The 15,004-nt window shown below is 49.5% G+C and overlaps 1 protein-coding gene across 10 annotated transcripts in view; it reads right to left on the bottom strand.

Annotated features, from left to right (window-relative positions):
* Nucleotides 1–1,518: 1,518 nt before the first annotated feature.
* Nucleotides 1,519–15,004, bottom strand: part of Rgs6 (regulator of G protein signaling 6) — a 509,526-nt gene continuing 496,040 nt past the window's right edge. For 6 of the 10 annotated variants that reach the window (XM_032908075.1, XM_032908079.1, XM_032908076.1 and 3 more), the window contains 2 exons: nucleotides 9,861–9,927; nucleotides 1,519–2,393 (listed from right to left, as the gene is read on the bottom strand). In XM_032908075.1, the coding sequence (XP_032763966.1) occupies nucleotides 2,224–2,393; nucleotides 9,861–9,927 (237 nt within the window). In that variant the 3' untranslated portion in view covers nucleotides 1,519–2,223. Of the gene's footprint in view, nucleotides 2,394–9,860; nucleotides 9,928–15,004 lie in introns of those variants that run through there. The other 4 variants (XM_032908082.1, XM_032908083.1, XM_032908085.1 and 1 more) reach the window with 3 other exon arrangements.

Raw genomic sequence — 15,004 nt, 5'->3', positions numbered from 1 at the left:
CTCTGGGGGCTGGGGGGAGGTTAGAAGCTTGCCTCCTGTTCCATCTAAGAACTAGAGTATACCTGGCTCTGGGTGAGTCTGAGCCCAGTTTTCAGGACAGCACAGTGCAAAACCAGCAGACAAGAATTGGTGCAGAAAAGGGCACAAGAAGCCATCGCCAAGAAATTTATCCTACCCAGGTTGCAGCCTGGCTTAGAATGTGTTCTGTAGTCCATAGAAGGGCCAAGGGGCAGCCAGAAGCCTTGTCCTGCATGACTGAGGGCATGATGTAACCATTGTTTGAGAAAATCAGATGCCTTAGTGTCAGCATAGCCTAGGGTGCCCTTAGAAGAGAAGCCTTTGGGCACTGTTGGATGGAGATGAATTTGGACTACAATTTTGTTTAGAAACTGGAGGGTTCTATTTCTACATAAGAGGAATTTTATTTGTTTGTTGTTTTATTTCGTTTTAAGTGGAGTTAGAGAGAAAGGGCCAGAAGACTCCATAACTTGGGTTGTGGCTTCACTTCTCCCACTCACTACTCATGTGGCTACTTCTGTTTGCCAAGGTTCAGTGGGAGCATCTGGCAAGAGTCTGGGTGTTTTCAGTCACCTTTAGAGACACCTTCTGATCTCCATCATGTCGCAAGGAGAGAACAACTGACCTGGAAACAGATGTGCTGGCCAAGACTCTGACACGGAGGATTCCCCTTGAGGGACCAACAGGACGCCTGTGGATCAGTGGTTGTGTAGAAGCCAGGCATGGACAGGCTTTGCAGGTGGGAGCTGAACAGATGAGTCACATGATGTACCCAGAAGGCTGAGACTGAACAAACACTGGGACCTTGGGTCACCAGCTGGTAAATTTGCTTACATAAGCAATGTTTGCCAGCCTGCCTGCCTGCCTTCCTTCCTTCCTTCCTTCCTTCCTTCCTTCCTTCCTTCCTTCCTTCCTTCCTTCCTTCCTTCCTTCCTTTTCCTTCTCTGTTTATATACTCCCAAGGGGGAGTTTTCACCCATGACCAAATAGAGGGGCCAACAGGTATTGGCAGGGCAGGTGTGTGTGGAAGAATATATTTGAATTTAAAAGCATGTTGCCCAAGTACATCTGCGTCTGAGGGCATCTGGTGATCCCAGTACCAATGACAACGACTGTACTAGCCACCATTTGCCAAGCACCTCCTGTGTGTTCATTTGGGACCTATGTGGCACTTCAGGTGCAAGACTGCACAGCCAAGCTGGCGAATGGTTATTCTGACACACCGGAAGAACACAGATGACCTTTTGCAGACTCTAGCACATTTTGCTTTTTTCTAGATGACTGGCTACATCTAATAGGGTGCTTTGGCTGCGTCTTCAGAATAAGGTTGGGAAGGGAATTCTGGGGCTCTGGCCGGGACCTGTCATTGCATATTGTGTTTAAGACTCAGGAATAACTGAGCCCTAAACCAGTGGGAGTCGGGCCAGGCCTGGTAGGATATTGCCTTGTGCCAGCCCTGCAATCCATCCACCCCCAGAAACTCCCATCTTGGGTTGCCACTGGGATGAAGCCCAATGGCCCCTGAGTTCATGGCCATGTTTATTGTGAGTCAAACACAAGGGAACAAGTCAAGGTGCAAGGGGCAAAAATCAGAAGACAGGAAGTAGTAATATTTTTAAAAGATTGTCACCCGAACTTTCAGTGGCTAAACAACACAGTCCACTATCTGTACTGGTGCCTCTTCAAGCTCTGGACCTTTGGACATTTGATGGGAACTGGGGCTGGCCACCACACCCGTGGAGACTTATTTAAAATGTGGTCTCACAGAGGGTGGACTTGCACGGTCATTAGGACTGAAGATGTGACATTTTGTGTGAAAGCAGCGTCCGTCACCCACCCGGTATACCAGTGGGGTGGGGGAGGGGGAACAGATGGCAGTGAGCACTGCCAGTGCTTTAGAGAGAGTGGTAGGGAGGTGATGCTTAATACTGTGTGCCCAGGGTCCCTCTGAAGTTTGCTGGATTCCCCAGACGACTGGACAGGTGAGGTCAACAACATCTCGAGTGATAGTCAGACAGGAACCCCATGAGACATTCTCCGACCCAGTTAGAAATGGACCCTTGTTGAGAATGAGCATTGGTGCGTGGCTGTACAAGAGAGAGGCTATAAGCAGGGCCTCTCCCGGCTGGCCCAGCACCGTGGACTCTTTCTCTCTGGTCTCCCCATTCACCCACCGCAGCTGCCCACCAGTGCCCTCCATGGCCCTCACTCTTTCTCCTTCACAGTGACCAAATCTCCCCGCAAGGAAGCTCTGTCGTTGGATGTGGAGCGTCGCCTGCCCGGGTGCTCTGTGGGCCCGGGCCCTGAGCCTGGGGTCGGGGCGGTCAGGAGGACTGCATCAGGCCCGTAAGGCGCTTGCCCGCCAGCGACTTTCCCTGCAGAGAGAACCAACAGAGACCACACACAGGTGTGCAGACACACAGAGGGACAGAGACAGAGGGACAAACGGGTGAATTAATTGTTTTTGGAGTCACTCTGGCCAAAAGATCAACCACCCATCCCAGCTGACCTTGTGGATAGGGATCTCTCTGGGTAGAAGCCCCAGGTAGGGACAATTGAGAGAAACAGGACTTTGGGCAGGTTACGGGAGTGAGTGTGTGTGGCTAGTACTCATGCTGGGACATGGGAGTTCTGCATACCAAAGCCTAGTTATTAAACCCTCAGATCCTTTACTGCCTGTGGGCTGCCCTTCGACTTGACTTTACTCTAGTGTGTAAGGAAAAGGTAGGCCGGGGAAGTCTGAGGTCAGGGAGAGTTGACACAGACGATCACCACAGATCCGGGAGATCGGAAATTAAGGAATTAATTAGTCACGGGAATTCTGAAAAACCATGACACAGGATTGACACAGAGGATTTGGGGACTCTTGGCTCTAGGTGCTGTGACTGTAAACATGACTGGGACCTTCAGTGTTCTTTGCAAACCCCAGAGGTGTCAGAGAGCTGCAATCTCACAACCTTTGATGTTCCTGATTCCCCATGGGCAGTACCGGATGAAGGGTCTGAACTGGGAAACTACTGAATGCTACTTAAATCCTATGTGGCCATTATTCTCAGAATCAAAGAATAAACAGGACCGTGAGGCCTGGTCCATGAGGCACAGAGATCCTGGGACAGTCTTAATTATCTGCATGCTCTGGAGCAGGTGGGGGTTGAGGAGCCTATGATCTGGGAAGGAATTCAGTGCTAGAGAGCAGGAGGAGGCACAGGATGAATGAGGCTTGGTCACTCCTACTATTTCCTTGGACATGGTTTCTACTTGTCCCTATACCCCCTTTAGAGATTCCTACTATAGGATATGGATCTCAGGGAAGAGTGTGGCTGGACCCCAGGCAGATTGATTGCCATGTCTGGGAAAACATTCAAAGCCCATCCTGCTATTGACAGTGCGTCAGTGACACCTGTCACCATCTGCAGAGGGCAGCAAATGATCCCCCACCAGCAAGGGCTGTGGAGTTTGGCAGTGAGAGTGCACGGGCCAGCCGTTCCTCATGCTCATTTCCAAGTGGGGTGTGGGGGCTCATTTTGTTTACTGGGCTCGACTGCACGTAAGCTGGATGTAATTAAAAAAAATTGATCTGGTTGGTGAAGCCTACTGGGGTACTCAATAGACCTGCTGATTGATGAATTGATGGGTAATGGGCAGAGCTAATAAACGAACAAGAGCTTAGAGCTGCCAGGGTGCATGGCTGTGTGTCATCCAGCTTAGCTCTATATGGAGGGATGCAGTCAGCCGAGAGCTGATGGCATGGATGAAGGCTTGTCCAGAAATGGAATTGCCTCAGAAGCTGTCAGAAAATCTGTATCTATTCCCCTTCTTCTTTTCTCTTTCCTTTCCTTCATTTCTACCTTATCTTAAAAAAAATCACAAATTCACACACACACACACACACACACACACACACACACACACACACACACACACACACACAAAATCTTCCCCACCAACCACCTTATCTCTTAGTCTTCAGATAGACTAAACTCAGCCTGCAGCAACCTATGTTTATACTAGGCTAAAGATTTTTCAATCAGCTTTAAAAAATCTTGGAGAGTTCCTGTGTCAGTCATGCTCGCGTGTGCGTGTGCGTGCGTGCGTGTGTGTGTGTGTGTGTGTGTGCGTGTGTGTGTGTGTGTGTGTGTACACATGTAAGTATATGTGAAGTTCAGAGGGACAACCTCGGGTGTCTTTCCTGAGGAGGTACTTGTCCACCTCAGTTTTTGAGACATGGTTTCTTATTGGCCTAGAACTCACCTGAGTAGCCTAGGCTGGCTGGCCAGGGAGCACCAGGCACCCACCTCTATTCATCCCTGGTGCTGGGATTATAACCACATCCATCTTTTTACATAGGTGCTGGGTGTCAAACTCAGCTCCTCATGCTGGTGTGATAAGTATGTTACATACATAGCCATCTTCCCAGCCCATCCTGTCAGTCTGAGACTCTCTAAAAGGAGAGCCAGTCATTTAGTAGTCATCTACTAAAAGGACAGCCCCACAGTGCCCTCAGAAGACAGACAATAGCTTCTAAGGCCTCCATTCCAGCCTAGCTCTCACTCTCCAGGTTACCCTTTCTCACACGGAGCAGGGAGCATTTGTACCCCTGTTGATCCATTTGGGAATGTACCTTCTCAGTATAGGCACAAAGGCAAGAGCCATAGGGTGAGTTTAGATTCCTTTTCTGGAAAAACATGAGTCTAAGGGCCCTTGGGGTTGACAATATCACTTCCTGTCACCTTTGTTTGCCTCTGGTCACATGGAAGGTACAGACTATTGCTGCAGTGACCACACATTTAATCTGGCTTCTCATCCCCTTCCGCCTTTCCTCTATCAGGGCCACAAATTAAACATTGTAAACTCAGATACCTATGCCTGAGTTGCACAGGTGAAAAAAACTAAATCTGAATAAAAATGCGTGTTAAGAACTCAAGGAAGGTAAGGTTTACCAGTTGTCTGAACCCTCGTTATAGTTCCATCTTCATTGGTGAGGTCATTTTGGCTACAGAGGTGCTGTGGGGAGGCAGACTAGAGCTCTTTTTCCTGGAGGATTGTTCTGAGTAATTTCAACCCTGAGGCACCCCCACCCTTCACCTTTCCAAGCTCTAAAGAAATCCTGACTGGATTTGGAGGCGATAATTAATCTCTCCCTGCCAGAACTCAGCCTCATCGTTCTAACTCCAAGGACCTGTGGCCAGAGTGCAAATGGCGGCCCCTCCCCTTCTTCCCCCATCTCTTCATCTCTGGGAACTTCCGGGATGAGGCAGGTAGCTAACTAGCCCAGGAGCTGCTCCTGGGATCAGTACCTGCCTTTCAACATCCAGGTGGTGGTGTGTGGCCTTTTGGTCCCTCTCTTACTGCTGAGCTCACACATTTACTAAATGCCAGTTTTGATGCTAAAGACGGGGTCAGGAGGGTTTGGGATGGCTTGGAAAAGACTCCGCTCAGCTGAGAGGGTATAGCTGCAATCCACCCACCTCACCATCACCTGAGTGAGCGAGGCTGGGCTACTGGCTGCAAGGAAATTAATCACACAGGAAGCAGTCAGGGCTGGATGCCTGGCCAGGAGCTTTGGGGGAAGAAATCATGAGCTACCCCCTGGCTCAGCAGCAGCCGGCCTTCTGAAGAGCAGAGACTCCTGTGGTGTTCAGGGATCAAAGTGAAATCCTAGAGGCGAAGCTATCTGTTCTGAGGTGAGCTGCCCCAGAGGCTATGCCCAGTGGGGTTGCAGGCTGCTTCAGGCACTTGCTCTACCCAGAGAGCCCCCTCCTGAACCCTCTAGGGGTCTCTCCTCCCTCTACTTTGTTCCCCATCCCTGACTCCAGCAGGGATGATCCTGAAGGAAGGGGAGTGGTAAGTTTGCCCATGCCTGGCACTTGTAGAGTTACAGAGGCAGCAGTGTTTCGGGGTGTGAATGTGTAATGTTCCTCAGTTCCGGTCAGTAGGGTTCGGATTGTGGTGCCAGAGAGCAGCCGCCTGCTCAGCCTGAGGCCTTGGCGTAGCTGAGCGAAGCAGCAGAGACTGTTTGAAAATGCTATTAGCAGGCAGCCTTTGTCCAAATGAGAAAAATGTACAGTGATTAAGAACTGAACTGTGGAAGGTACCTTCCAGAGACACCAAAGCTTTGCACACAGACAAAGCACCTTTCACCTTTCACACACTTGGCAAAAATGTAACGCAGGAGAACTTGGGATGCTTAAATTTCCTGGACCAAGGACTCCAACACCCACACATTCAGCCCCCCATCCCCAGTGGATGATTTCAGCTCTGTGGCCTTGAAGATGGCTAGAAACCTGGTAGAAGGTGTTAGGGGATCCTTTGTTTCTGAAAGAAAGTGCACAAAAGGCATAGCTAGCTCCATTTTGTGCAGAGCTGGAGGACAACATGCTGCTGGACATGCCGAGGCTCTGGGCATCGCACCTCTACATAGTAACCAATGAAGCATGCATGACCCCGTGACCAAGAGCTTTTGCCATTTACTTACCTGGGAGACTGGGGCTAAGAACCTCATTGGTTGAGTGGAGAGCTATGGCTCATGGGAATCCCTGGGGGTCAGAGGGCATACTTATAGCAGGGCAAATACCTAGGGTCTTAGGGTAGGGGAAACCCTTTTTATATAAGAGAATATGGACGCTTTAGCTGATAGAATTCCCTGGTTGATTTTCTCAGTCGCTCTAACTGAAGTTAGAAATCTGCAGAATATACCAAATCGAAATCTAGGCTGTAAGTAGGGTTTGCCTGCCCCTGGGAGAGGGGAGTGGCACTGGGGTGGGGGAGCATGAGAGACTTCATAAGGTGATGGGCTGTAGGTTACATGGGAGTATGCATTTGTCAAATTCATGGAACCCTGTATTTCAGATCCGTGCATTTTATCATACGCAATCACAATTCCAGGGAGAAACTGTAAGAAATAAGATTAGAGAGGGGAAAAAAGACGATCCGGCTGTCTCATCACAGCCTGGGAGTTTCCACTCCTGAGTCTTTGTTAGTTGCTGGGCCGTCTTTGCCTTTCTAAAAACTGACTGCTCCCTCCTCCCACCTGGGAGAAACTCAGATTCCTCTGGGCAGGACTAATTTGGGGCGCTATTTCTAGCTTCCATTGATCCCAGCTGAACCCCTTGGTGTGACACACAGGCATTTTTCATCCTTGCTAATGAAAAGTAGTGTTCTGCCAGATTGGGCACACCAACTCAGAGGTGGGCTGTCCTGTCAAGGACTGTGAAGGTCGTCTATGAGTTGACGGTGCTCACGTTTACAAGATGGAAGCATGTAGATTTACAGGCTCAGGGGACGGGGGTGGGCAGCCAAGGAGAGAGGTCAGAAATCCACCCAGCCAGATGCAAAGGCACAAGTCCTAGTGAGGGGTTGACAGAGAGGGAGACGCAGAGGGTCTGTCTAACTTCATCGGGCTTTTCTTTCTCTGGGCATCAGAATTCCTGGTGCCCTCCCTGTCGCTGCATGAGTAAGGCAAAATGATCGATTTGGATAGGATGAATATGAGGAATTCCATGATGTCTCCTTTTCCAACGATATTTGAGAGTGCCGTGGGAGAGAGAGGACTCCTTCTTGAGATGGTTCAAGTGTCTGAGAAACTGTGGCACGGGATGGTAAAAGAGCCTGTACTTAGAATAACCTCAGAGCACCTGCAATTCCACATCTTCTCTCAGCTTGTTCTGACTTTGAAAGGCAAAGTGGGGCTGAAGACATAGAAAGGCACAAACAATGGGATGCACTAAGGACAGCCGGGGCTGCATCCACGGTGGAGCCAGACAGAGTGGCACCGGAAGGAAGAGGGCATTTCTGGACTGTTCCACCCTGCCACAGGGAGTCCGGCAGGTAGGAGCCCCATGGCAAGACCCAATCCTGGGGTCCGACTCTTCCAAGGCTCTCGATGAGCTTTTTGAACTCTCCCTGGGCCTGAAGGGTATTATTTTAATTTGTTTAAAAGTATTCTTTCTATTTAGTATCCTATAAGGCTATATCGCAAAGGTATATCTTTAAGGCTTGGTGCATACGGATTTGCAGCAGGTGTGGCTGGACGTGCCAGGTGAAACCATGACTGTGCCTTGGGAGCATCCTGTAGAGACTTCAAGGACAGAAGCTGAGGTGGTACTGAGTTCTCTGAGGTGGGTCAGGCAAAGTGAACTTGCTCCCTTTAGAAATGACCCCATTTCATGTCATCATAGACCAACTGCCCAATTTGGAATACCCCTGACAGACTCTGGAACTCTCCCTGAGTGGTGTTCATGGACTCTGGTTCCTGCCTGTCACCAAATCATCCCCTAGGATGATTTTGTACTTGCAGAGCTAACTGTTGACTGTCAGTGAGCTACGGGAGACCTTCCTCCCTATCCCTCCAGCTGCACAGAGTCTAATCTGGAACCAGGCAAAGAAGCCAGGGAAGGTGAGGGCTTGATATTTGAACCCTGGCATGGGGGCACAACTCCCAGACATGGACTCCCAGGCCTCCTTTTCCAAGCTGTGGGTTTCCATCTTCCCTGCTGCTCCACCTCCCCTGCAGTGGAAATTGCTCCCCTCATGCCAGACTTCAGGGAGGGCCTTTAGTCTCTTCTTCTCCTCATTCCAGTGGAGCAACCTGCCCTTTCCACTCTAGGCTTGCAAGAACTTCTTGGTGGTCTTGGGAGAGGAGAGGGCATTTTGCTTGCAAAGCCTCGCAGTAGCATACCTGCCTGAGGCCTGCACAGTGTCTGCCTCATGCTTTTTCCTTCTCCTCCTCCCTAAACGTACATGGGGATCGAAGCTCTGGTTTACTCCAAATTAGGAAAAGGCCAAAGACTCAAGAAAACAGGGATGCGGCTATGTTGCTATTGGTAACTTGGATGCTTCTCCTTTTCAACAGGGAAGTTCAAGTACAACTCCAGGGTACGTGCAAGGGAAGCTTAATAATTTGATATTATGGACAAGAGAGCAGAAATCACTTGCGTGGCACTGTGAGATTCTCAAGGGAATCTGGGAAGACTTCAATGCCAGCTACTTAAAAGCACTTTTCTCCTACAAACACACATACATTGGCTGGTATCCCTAACTGCGATATCTAAGTCAGAGTCTAGCGGGCAGGAAGTCAGCTTCCTGATTTGCCCCTTGCCCTCCTCTGCCCACCCAAAGCAGAAGACTTCATGGACATCGATGTGTGCTTGGAGGCATGTGAGGAGAAGGCGGTTCATTTCTCCTTTCTCTCTACCGCCTTGGCTGCAGTTCGGCATTTCATGAGCTAGGGTTCTAACCCTGGAAAGGGACATGTTAAGCAGCATTGTCAGGGCTCACCTGGATAGGACCTCCGGCCATTGAAATTAGCTTCAAAGAACCTTCCTATTTGTCTTTCCCTGCAACTCGTTTCTCATATGGGGATATGAGGGTTTGGACTTAGCTGAGGATTCAGTCCCAGGCTTGTAAAAGGACAGGTTCTGAAAGCTTTATCAAGGAGAGGGAACCTACAGATACCGCGATCAGGTTTGAACATGTCTACAAAGCTGTTAGGAAGTGGGTACCCTGAGATATGAACTATAAGGCTCCACACCTAGGATGGGACTTATTAGGCATTGCCTCCAGGACAAAGGATTCATGTTGGCAACAATCCGGGATGCTCACCTCCTTATTTCTTAGGAAAAAAAAGAAAAAAGAAAAACCAACTAGATGCCAAAAAACATGGATACCAAGAAATGTGTGCCACTGACTGTCTGTAGGACCAAGACATGAGAATAGGAGCAGTGAGCAGACAGACAGATAGACAGATAGACAGATAGATAGATCATTTCTTCTGGATTGGGGAACACTGTCTATGCAGAAGAATCCCCAAGGTTAGAGAGAGTACAGTCACTGGAATCACTCACCCACTGCTGGAAGGAAGCCGCCTCGGGGGTGAAACGCGGCGGCCATTCTGACTCTGCGCCAGCAGCACTAGGCAATTGTGTTTGGGGGAAGGGAAGTGAAGAATAACTTATCCAGCTGAAACCGTGAAGACCTGTGGCTTTAGAGGCGCCCCTGCCCAGATACAGATACAGCCATGACAGGCATGCAGTCCATGCACGGGCGCATGCAGGCCTGCAGCATATGGTGGCACGTGAGCCGTATACTAAACACTGCAGTGTGCGTCAAAAAGGAGACACATGCACCTGGGCACACACACCTGTGCATACACATGTGTATGCATATGTGCATGTTCACAGAGCAGACATTCACGTAAGCATCTCATGCAAGCTACAGAAGCAGCTATGAGGCTAATGGTGGAGATTTTTACATCAGCTCCCAGCCGTGCCAACCTTTGACAACAGTGCAAACCTGAAGTGTTTGTCTTCATACACACACACACACACACACACACACACACACACACACCCCAAATTCTCCTCAGGAAACTCCATTTGTGTCACCCCTGTTTCTTCCAATGCCATAAGCAGTAGGAGCCCACACCCCAGGGCCCTGGTTTATGGAGATGTTTTAGAGCGTTTCCCTGCCACTTGCCTCTGAGTCTTTCAAGAGCCTTGCTGTGTAATAAGTGCTTAAAAAATAGAAACCTCTGTTTATCTGGCAGATGGAGCAACTGGCCTTGGTGAGGTTGCGTTGCTCTGGGTGGCTCCAGGAGGCCAACAGCTGAGAGGTGAGTTGCTCTAGAAATGTGGCTGCATGGTATGAGGGCTATGCTAGGAGGCCGGGGCTTTCCATGCTGCTCGGGGACAAAGCCAGTCCTGATCTTAACGTCCTGGGTCTCTATGGAAGCCCAGAGGCCGAGTCTTAACAACACAGACAGCATTTTACCTGTGGCCCGTCCCACCTCTTGCTCTTGTGTTGAGGAGACTCACAGCCCCAAGGCTTCATGGGAAGTCCTTAAGAGCTAGGAAGTAGGTCATGTGCCAGAGGCTGGCCTCTCGGGCTCTGTAGTCCCTCTCCATTCCCCAGTAAAGCAGAGGAGCTGAGTTAAGTTTAGAGGAGGCCAGGAATAATGGCTCCCATACACCGAGGAGTTATCCTTCCCATTATTGTGGTAAATGTACTTTGGACATAGCATCGCTTTCACCCCCTGGACTCTAAAGTCAATACAGCGATACCTACCTCACAGAACTCTGTTGTGCATGACATAAAGTGATAAATGGAGAACTAAGGATGGCTGTGCTTCATGAAAAATATACCAAATGGTCGTCAAGCATGTACTCTGCCAACAGTGTGCTCTGTGTAAATTTCACGCCTCACCATTTACTGTTCTCTCTCCTTTATGGGGGGGTAAACTGAGGCCCAGAGGATCTTCTCATGGTCATCCAACGGGTAGAGTTGGAGAACCAACATCCATGCCAAGCTATGCCCATCATCACATGGTTGACACCATGAGTTCTCAGGAAACAGCAGCTGTCACTAATCCTATTCTCATGCAACGTTGACCTAAGCTCTGTGAGGCAGGATTTGTTTTACCCCTCAAGTCCACGAGTGACTTTCACAGGGTCTTACATCAATATCAGGATGAGTGGGGATTCCATTTTGGCTGCCTGCTTCAGATTTACTTCCTCCTCTGAATTCCAGTGAGCTGTAAAAGGGCAGGGCTCACCGGGAGGAGAAACAAGCAGGCCATTTGTGGTAGGGGTGACAATGCAAGTATGGACATGTTGCGGCCAAGCTTTTGACATTCAACTCTAGGTAGTTGGTACAGCTTAGGCACAATGCAGCTCCACTGTCTAGTTAGGGACACATGCCGGGGTTAATTGACTAGGAGCAAGAGCAGGCTAGAAGGTTCAGAGAAGCCAGGTGAGAGGGGCCAGTCAGTGGCCACCCAAAGATACACCCCTGCTGGCAAGATACACCACACCAAGCAGTCCTTGTTGTCTCTGGAGGGCATGGCCATGAAGAAAACCTGACACTAAACCTAGAGGAAGCTACTGAAGGGCAGGGCAGGGCTACTCTGGTGGTTACCACCCAACTCATACTCCTTGGTGGTCTTTCTCATGATGTCCTATGGACCTAGGAATTAGGCAAGAGAGCTATGATTGAGGACAAGCAAATGATGGGGCCTGAAGCTCTGTATCATTATCAGGAAAACCTCCATGGAGTATATGTCTTCTGGTCATGATCACCCACATAGGATAACGGTTGCCTCCTTTATGGATGCTCTGGTACCTTATAGAATCATCCAGGGCAAATTCTGCCTGCTACTTTTACTGTAGATGGCAGGGTTGTGTTTTTGCTTCTTGTTGGACAGCCTGTGTGTCCCACAAGACATGGAGGTTCCATTAGAGCCTACTCTTTGTGGAAGAGATGAAGGCCGGAGGCATATGGATAAATCCAGACCACCAACCACCAACTCTGAACTTTCTTCCATGTTAAGGAAAAAAAAATCTTGTTAAAACTTTGCAGGATCGCCATGTTTAATGAGAGGCCTCGATAAATTTGAAAGCAAAGATGAAGAGAGGGAAAAAGCCATGAGCTGTAATCACCATAATTACACAATCCCACGATGAGTTGAAAGCAGCCTCCGGTGAAGCCCCAGAGAGGAGGGAGTGTCATCTGCAATACGGTGACTCTTAGGACAGCTGAAAAGAATGTGACACGAAAGCCCTTCCTTCCTTCCTCAGAGCCCAGTCTAAGACAGTCCCCTTGGCAGGACCCAGGAGGAGGAGTGTACAGGGAGGACACCCCTTTTCTGGTCAGAAGCACTTGGGGGCATTAGGCATTAGCTTCATCACCTGGATGCAGCAGCATTGGGTAAAGGACAAATGTCTTTTCTGCTTTCAACAAAATACCCATCCTGGTGGGAACTGTGGCAAGACATGCTTTTTCCAACCCAGGCCAGGATGCTGTATGCTCTACACTGTGCCCAGCCCCCTGTGCCAACGCGTGCCTGGGTCCTTTTCTGGTTGACCTCCTTTAGGCATTCAGGGAAAAGTGCCCTGTTGCCCAAGGCTCAGCTGCAGCAGCAGCAGCAGCAGCAGCAGCAGCAGCAGCAGCAGCAGCAGCAGCAGCAGCAGCAGCGTAATTAGTCAAGGTCAGAGAAGAGGACAGGCACAGTTGATGTGTGCAGGGCAGAGATTCTGTCTCTTGAGTTTCTCTTGCTTTCTCTGTGTCACTGTTTCCTTATTATTTTCCCAAGGTAGATTCCTGGATCCCTCTTCTGCAGTCTCAGCAAACTTCCTCCTTATATCCCACTCACATCCCCCATAACCTGTAGACCACTGAATTAAACTCAGCAAGATCTCTCAAGAAGTATTTAGTGTGGTCCAGAATCTCAGTTGGAAGACATTTTGGAATTCAGCGCAGAAAGTGCCTCTGCAATGTTCCTGGCCATGGCGTTTCTAAACACTCTCAGTGAGGCTTACACCATGGCTGAGAAGTTGCTGCTGTCAGAATATTCTCCAGTAGAGTGGCCCTCCCTATGTCTTCTATTCCCTGTTCTGCTTTACCCTTTGGGAACATCAAGATGGGTTCATTTATTCTGGGAAACGAAGATGAACATCAGGTTTGCCTGAGGCCAAACATCTTTATCTACTCTTGTCTCCTTTGACATGACCTTCACAGACCCTTTCTCTCCTGAATTTCTTCTGGCTTATCAAAACTCTGGATAAGATACAGAGGGTTAGCATGAAGGTGCTCAGAACAGCACCAGGCAGGGAGCACTCCTCAAGGCAGGGAGCACTCCTCAAGGCAGGGAACATTTCTCTGGCCTTTTGACCTTTTCCATTTCTGTTCTGACAACCTCAAGTTAGAAATAACAATCAGAGGGTGGGAGAGGTGGGCAGGAGTAGACATTATTTTCAATCTCTCACTAACAATGTTTCTCTCTCTCTCTCTCTCTCTCTCTCTCTCTCTCTCTCTCTCTCTCTCTCTCTCTCTCTCTCTTAAAATTTTGTTTTCCCATAGTAGGGTTGTCATTATTAGGGTCACCCAGGAAAAGAAGAACGGGGTGTTTCTGCCAAATGTTAAGCCAGTGAAGCCTGTTCCTGTTTGGGACTGTGCTATTGTTGCTAAGGCCACAAGGACTTGGCCGTGATGAAGGGATGTGGAAGACCCACTGCTATTTGAGCCCTGTCTTATTTTTCTACCCAATAGACAGCTGCCTTGAAACCCCTCAAACACCCTTCTCTCCTTAGCTTTATGAAGAACACCTCGGCACTGGAAGTCCCTCTGTGTTGAGCTTTCTCCCCTCTCCTTCAGCATCTCAGGCAGCCATTTGCTTCTAAGCAGCGTCCTATAGTCTGTTCCCACAATGCATACATCACAGGTGTACTTACTTTCTAGGATACTGTGCTTTCTTAACTCCATTGCAACCTGGGAAACTCACTTGCTGCTTCAATGAAGGGAAGTACCTACCACCTTGTTTTCACAGTGGCTAATTTTGAGGTGGGGTGGGGTTGGGCGAGAAGACCGAGGGTCTTACTGGCAGTTCTCTGATCTAAAGCTCCCTACTTTTCTTTCAACGGTTCGGTTTTGGTAACAGATAGAATTGAGTCTCCTAGACCTTGACCTAGGAAGCCTTGTCCTCTTTCCAGGACCTAAGCCTGGTAATGCCAGGAAGTGGCTCTCTACTTGGGCCTGCTGGCAGCATTGTTCCCTAAAGAGACATGTGCAATCTTGTGAGTGGCCATCTCTCCTGCTGTGCAGGGTCCTGGCTCACCTTCACCCTTTGCCTGCTCACTGGACTGACGAGAGCCCACGAAGTTCCCCTGTGACTGCCTGGGGACATGTGCCAGAGTGGGCCACGCAGCAACAAGAAACAGATTGAAATTGCACGACCCCACCATTCGCTGCTAAAGTGAGATCTCCTTCTGGAAGGATGGGGGTGGCCAGGAGGCAACAGGATGGCAGAGGGCTCAGGTCACCTCCCAAAATAGATCCCTGCCTGGCACAGACACACAGTCTGCCCCCAGCCTGCCTCACCAGGAGACTGGCAAGGGTGAGATCTGGAAGGGAATCAGCTGCTGTAAACACACAGCTGAGCCCTTCTGCCTCAGAGGACTTGGATTTTCAGTTGACTGCGTGGCACTCTGGGGTCTGG

Source organism: Rattus rattus, chromosome 7 (assembly GCF_011064425.1).
Source record: "Rattus rattus isolate New Zealand chromosome 7, Rrattus_CSIRO_v1, whole genome shotgun sequence".
Classification (NCBI taxonomy): Eukaryota; Metazoa; Chordata; class Mammalia; order Rodentia; family Muridae; genus Rattus; species Rattus rattus.
Note: the sequence above shows the minus strand (reverse complement) of the source record. Positions and strands in the feature narration are given on the sequence as shown.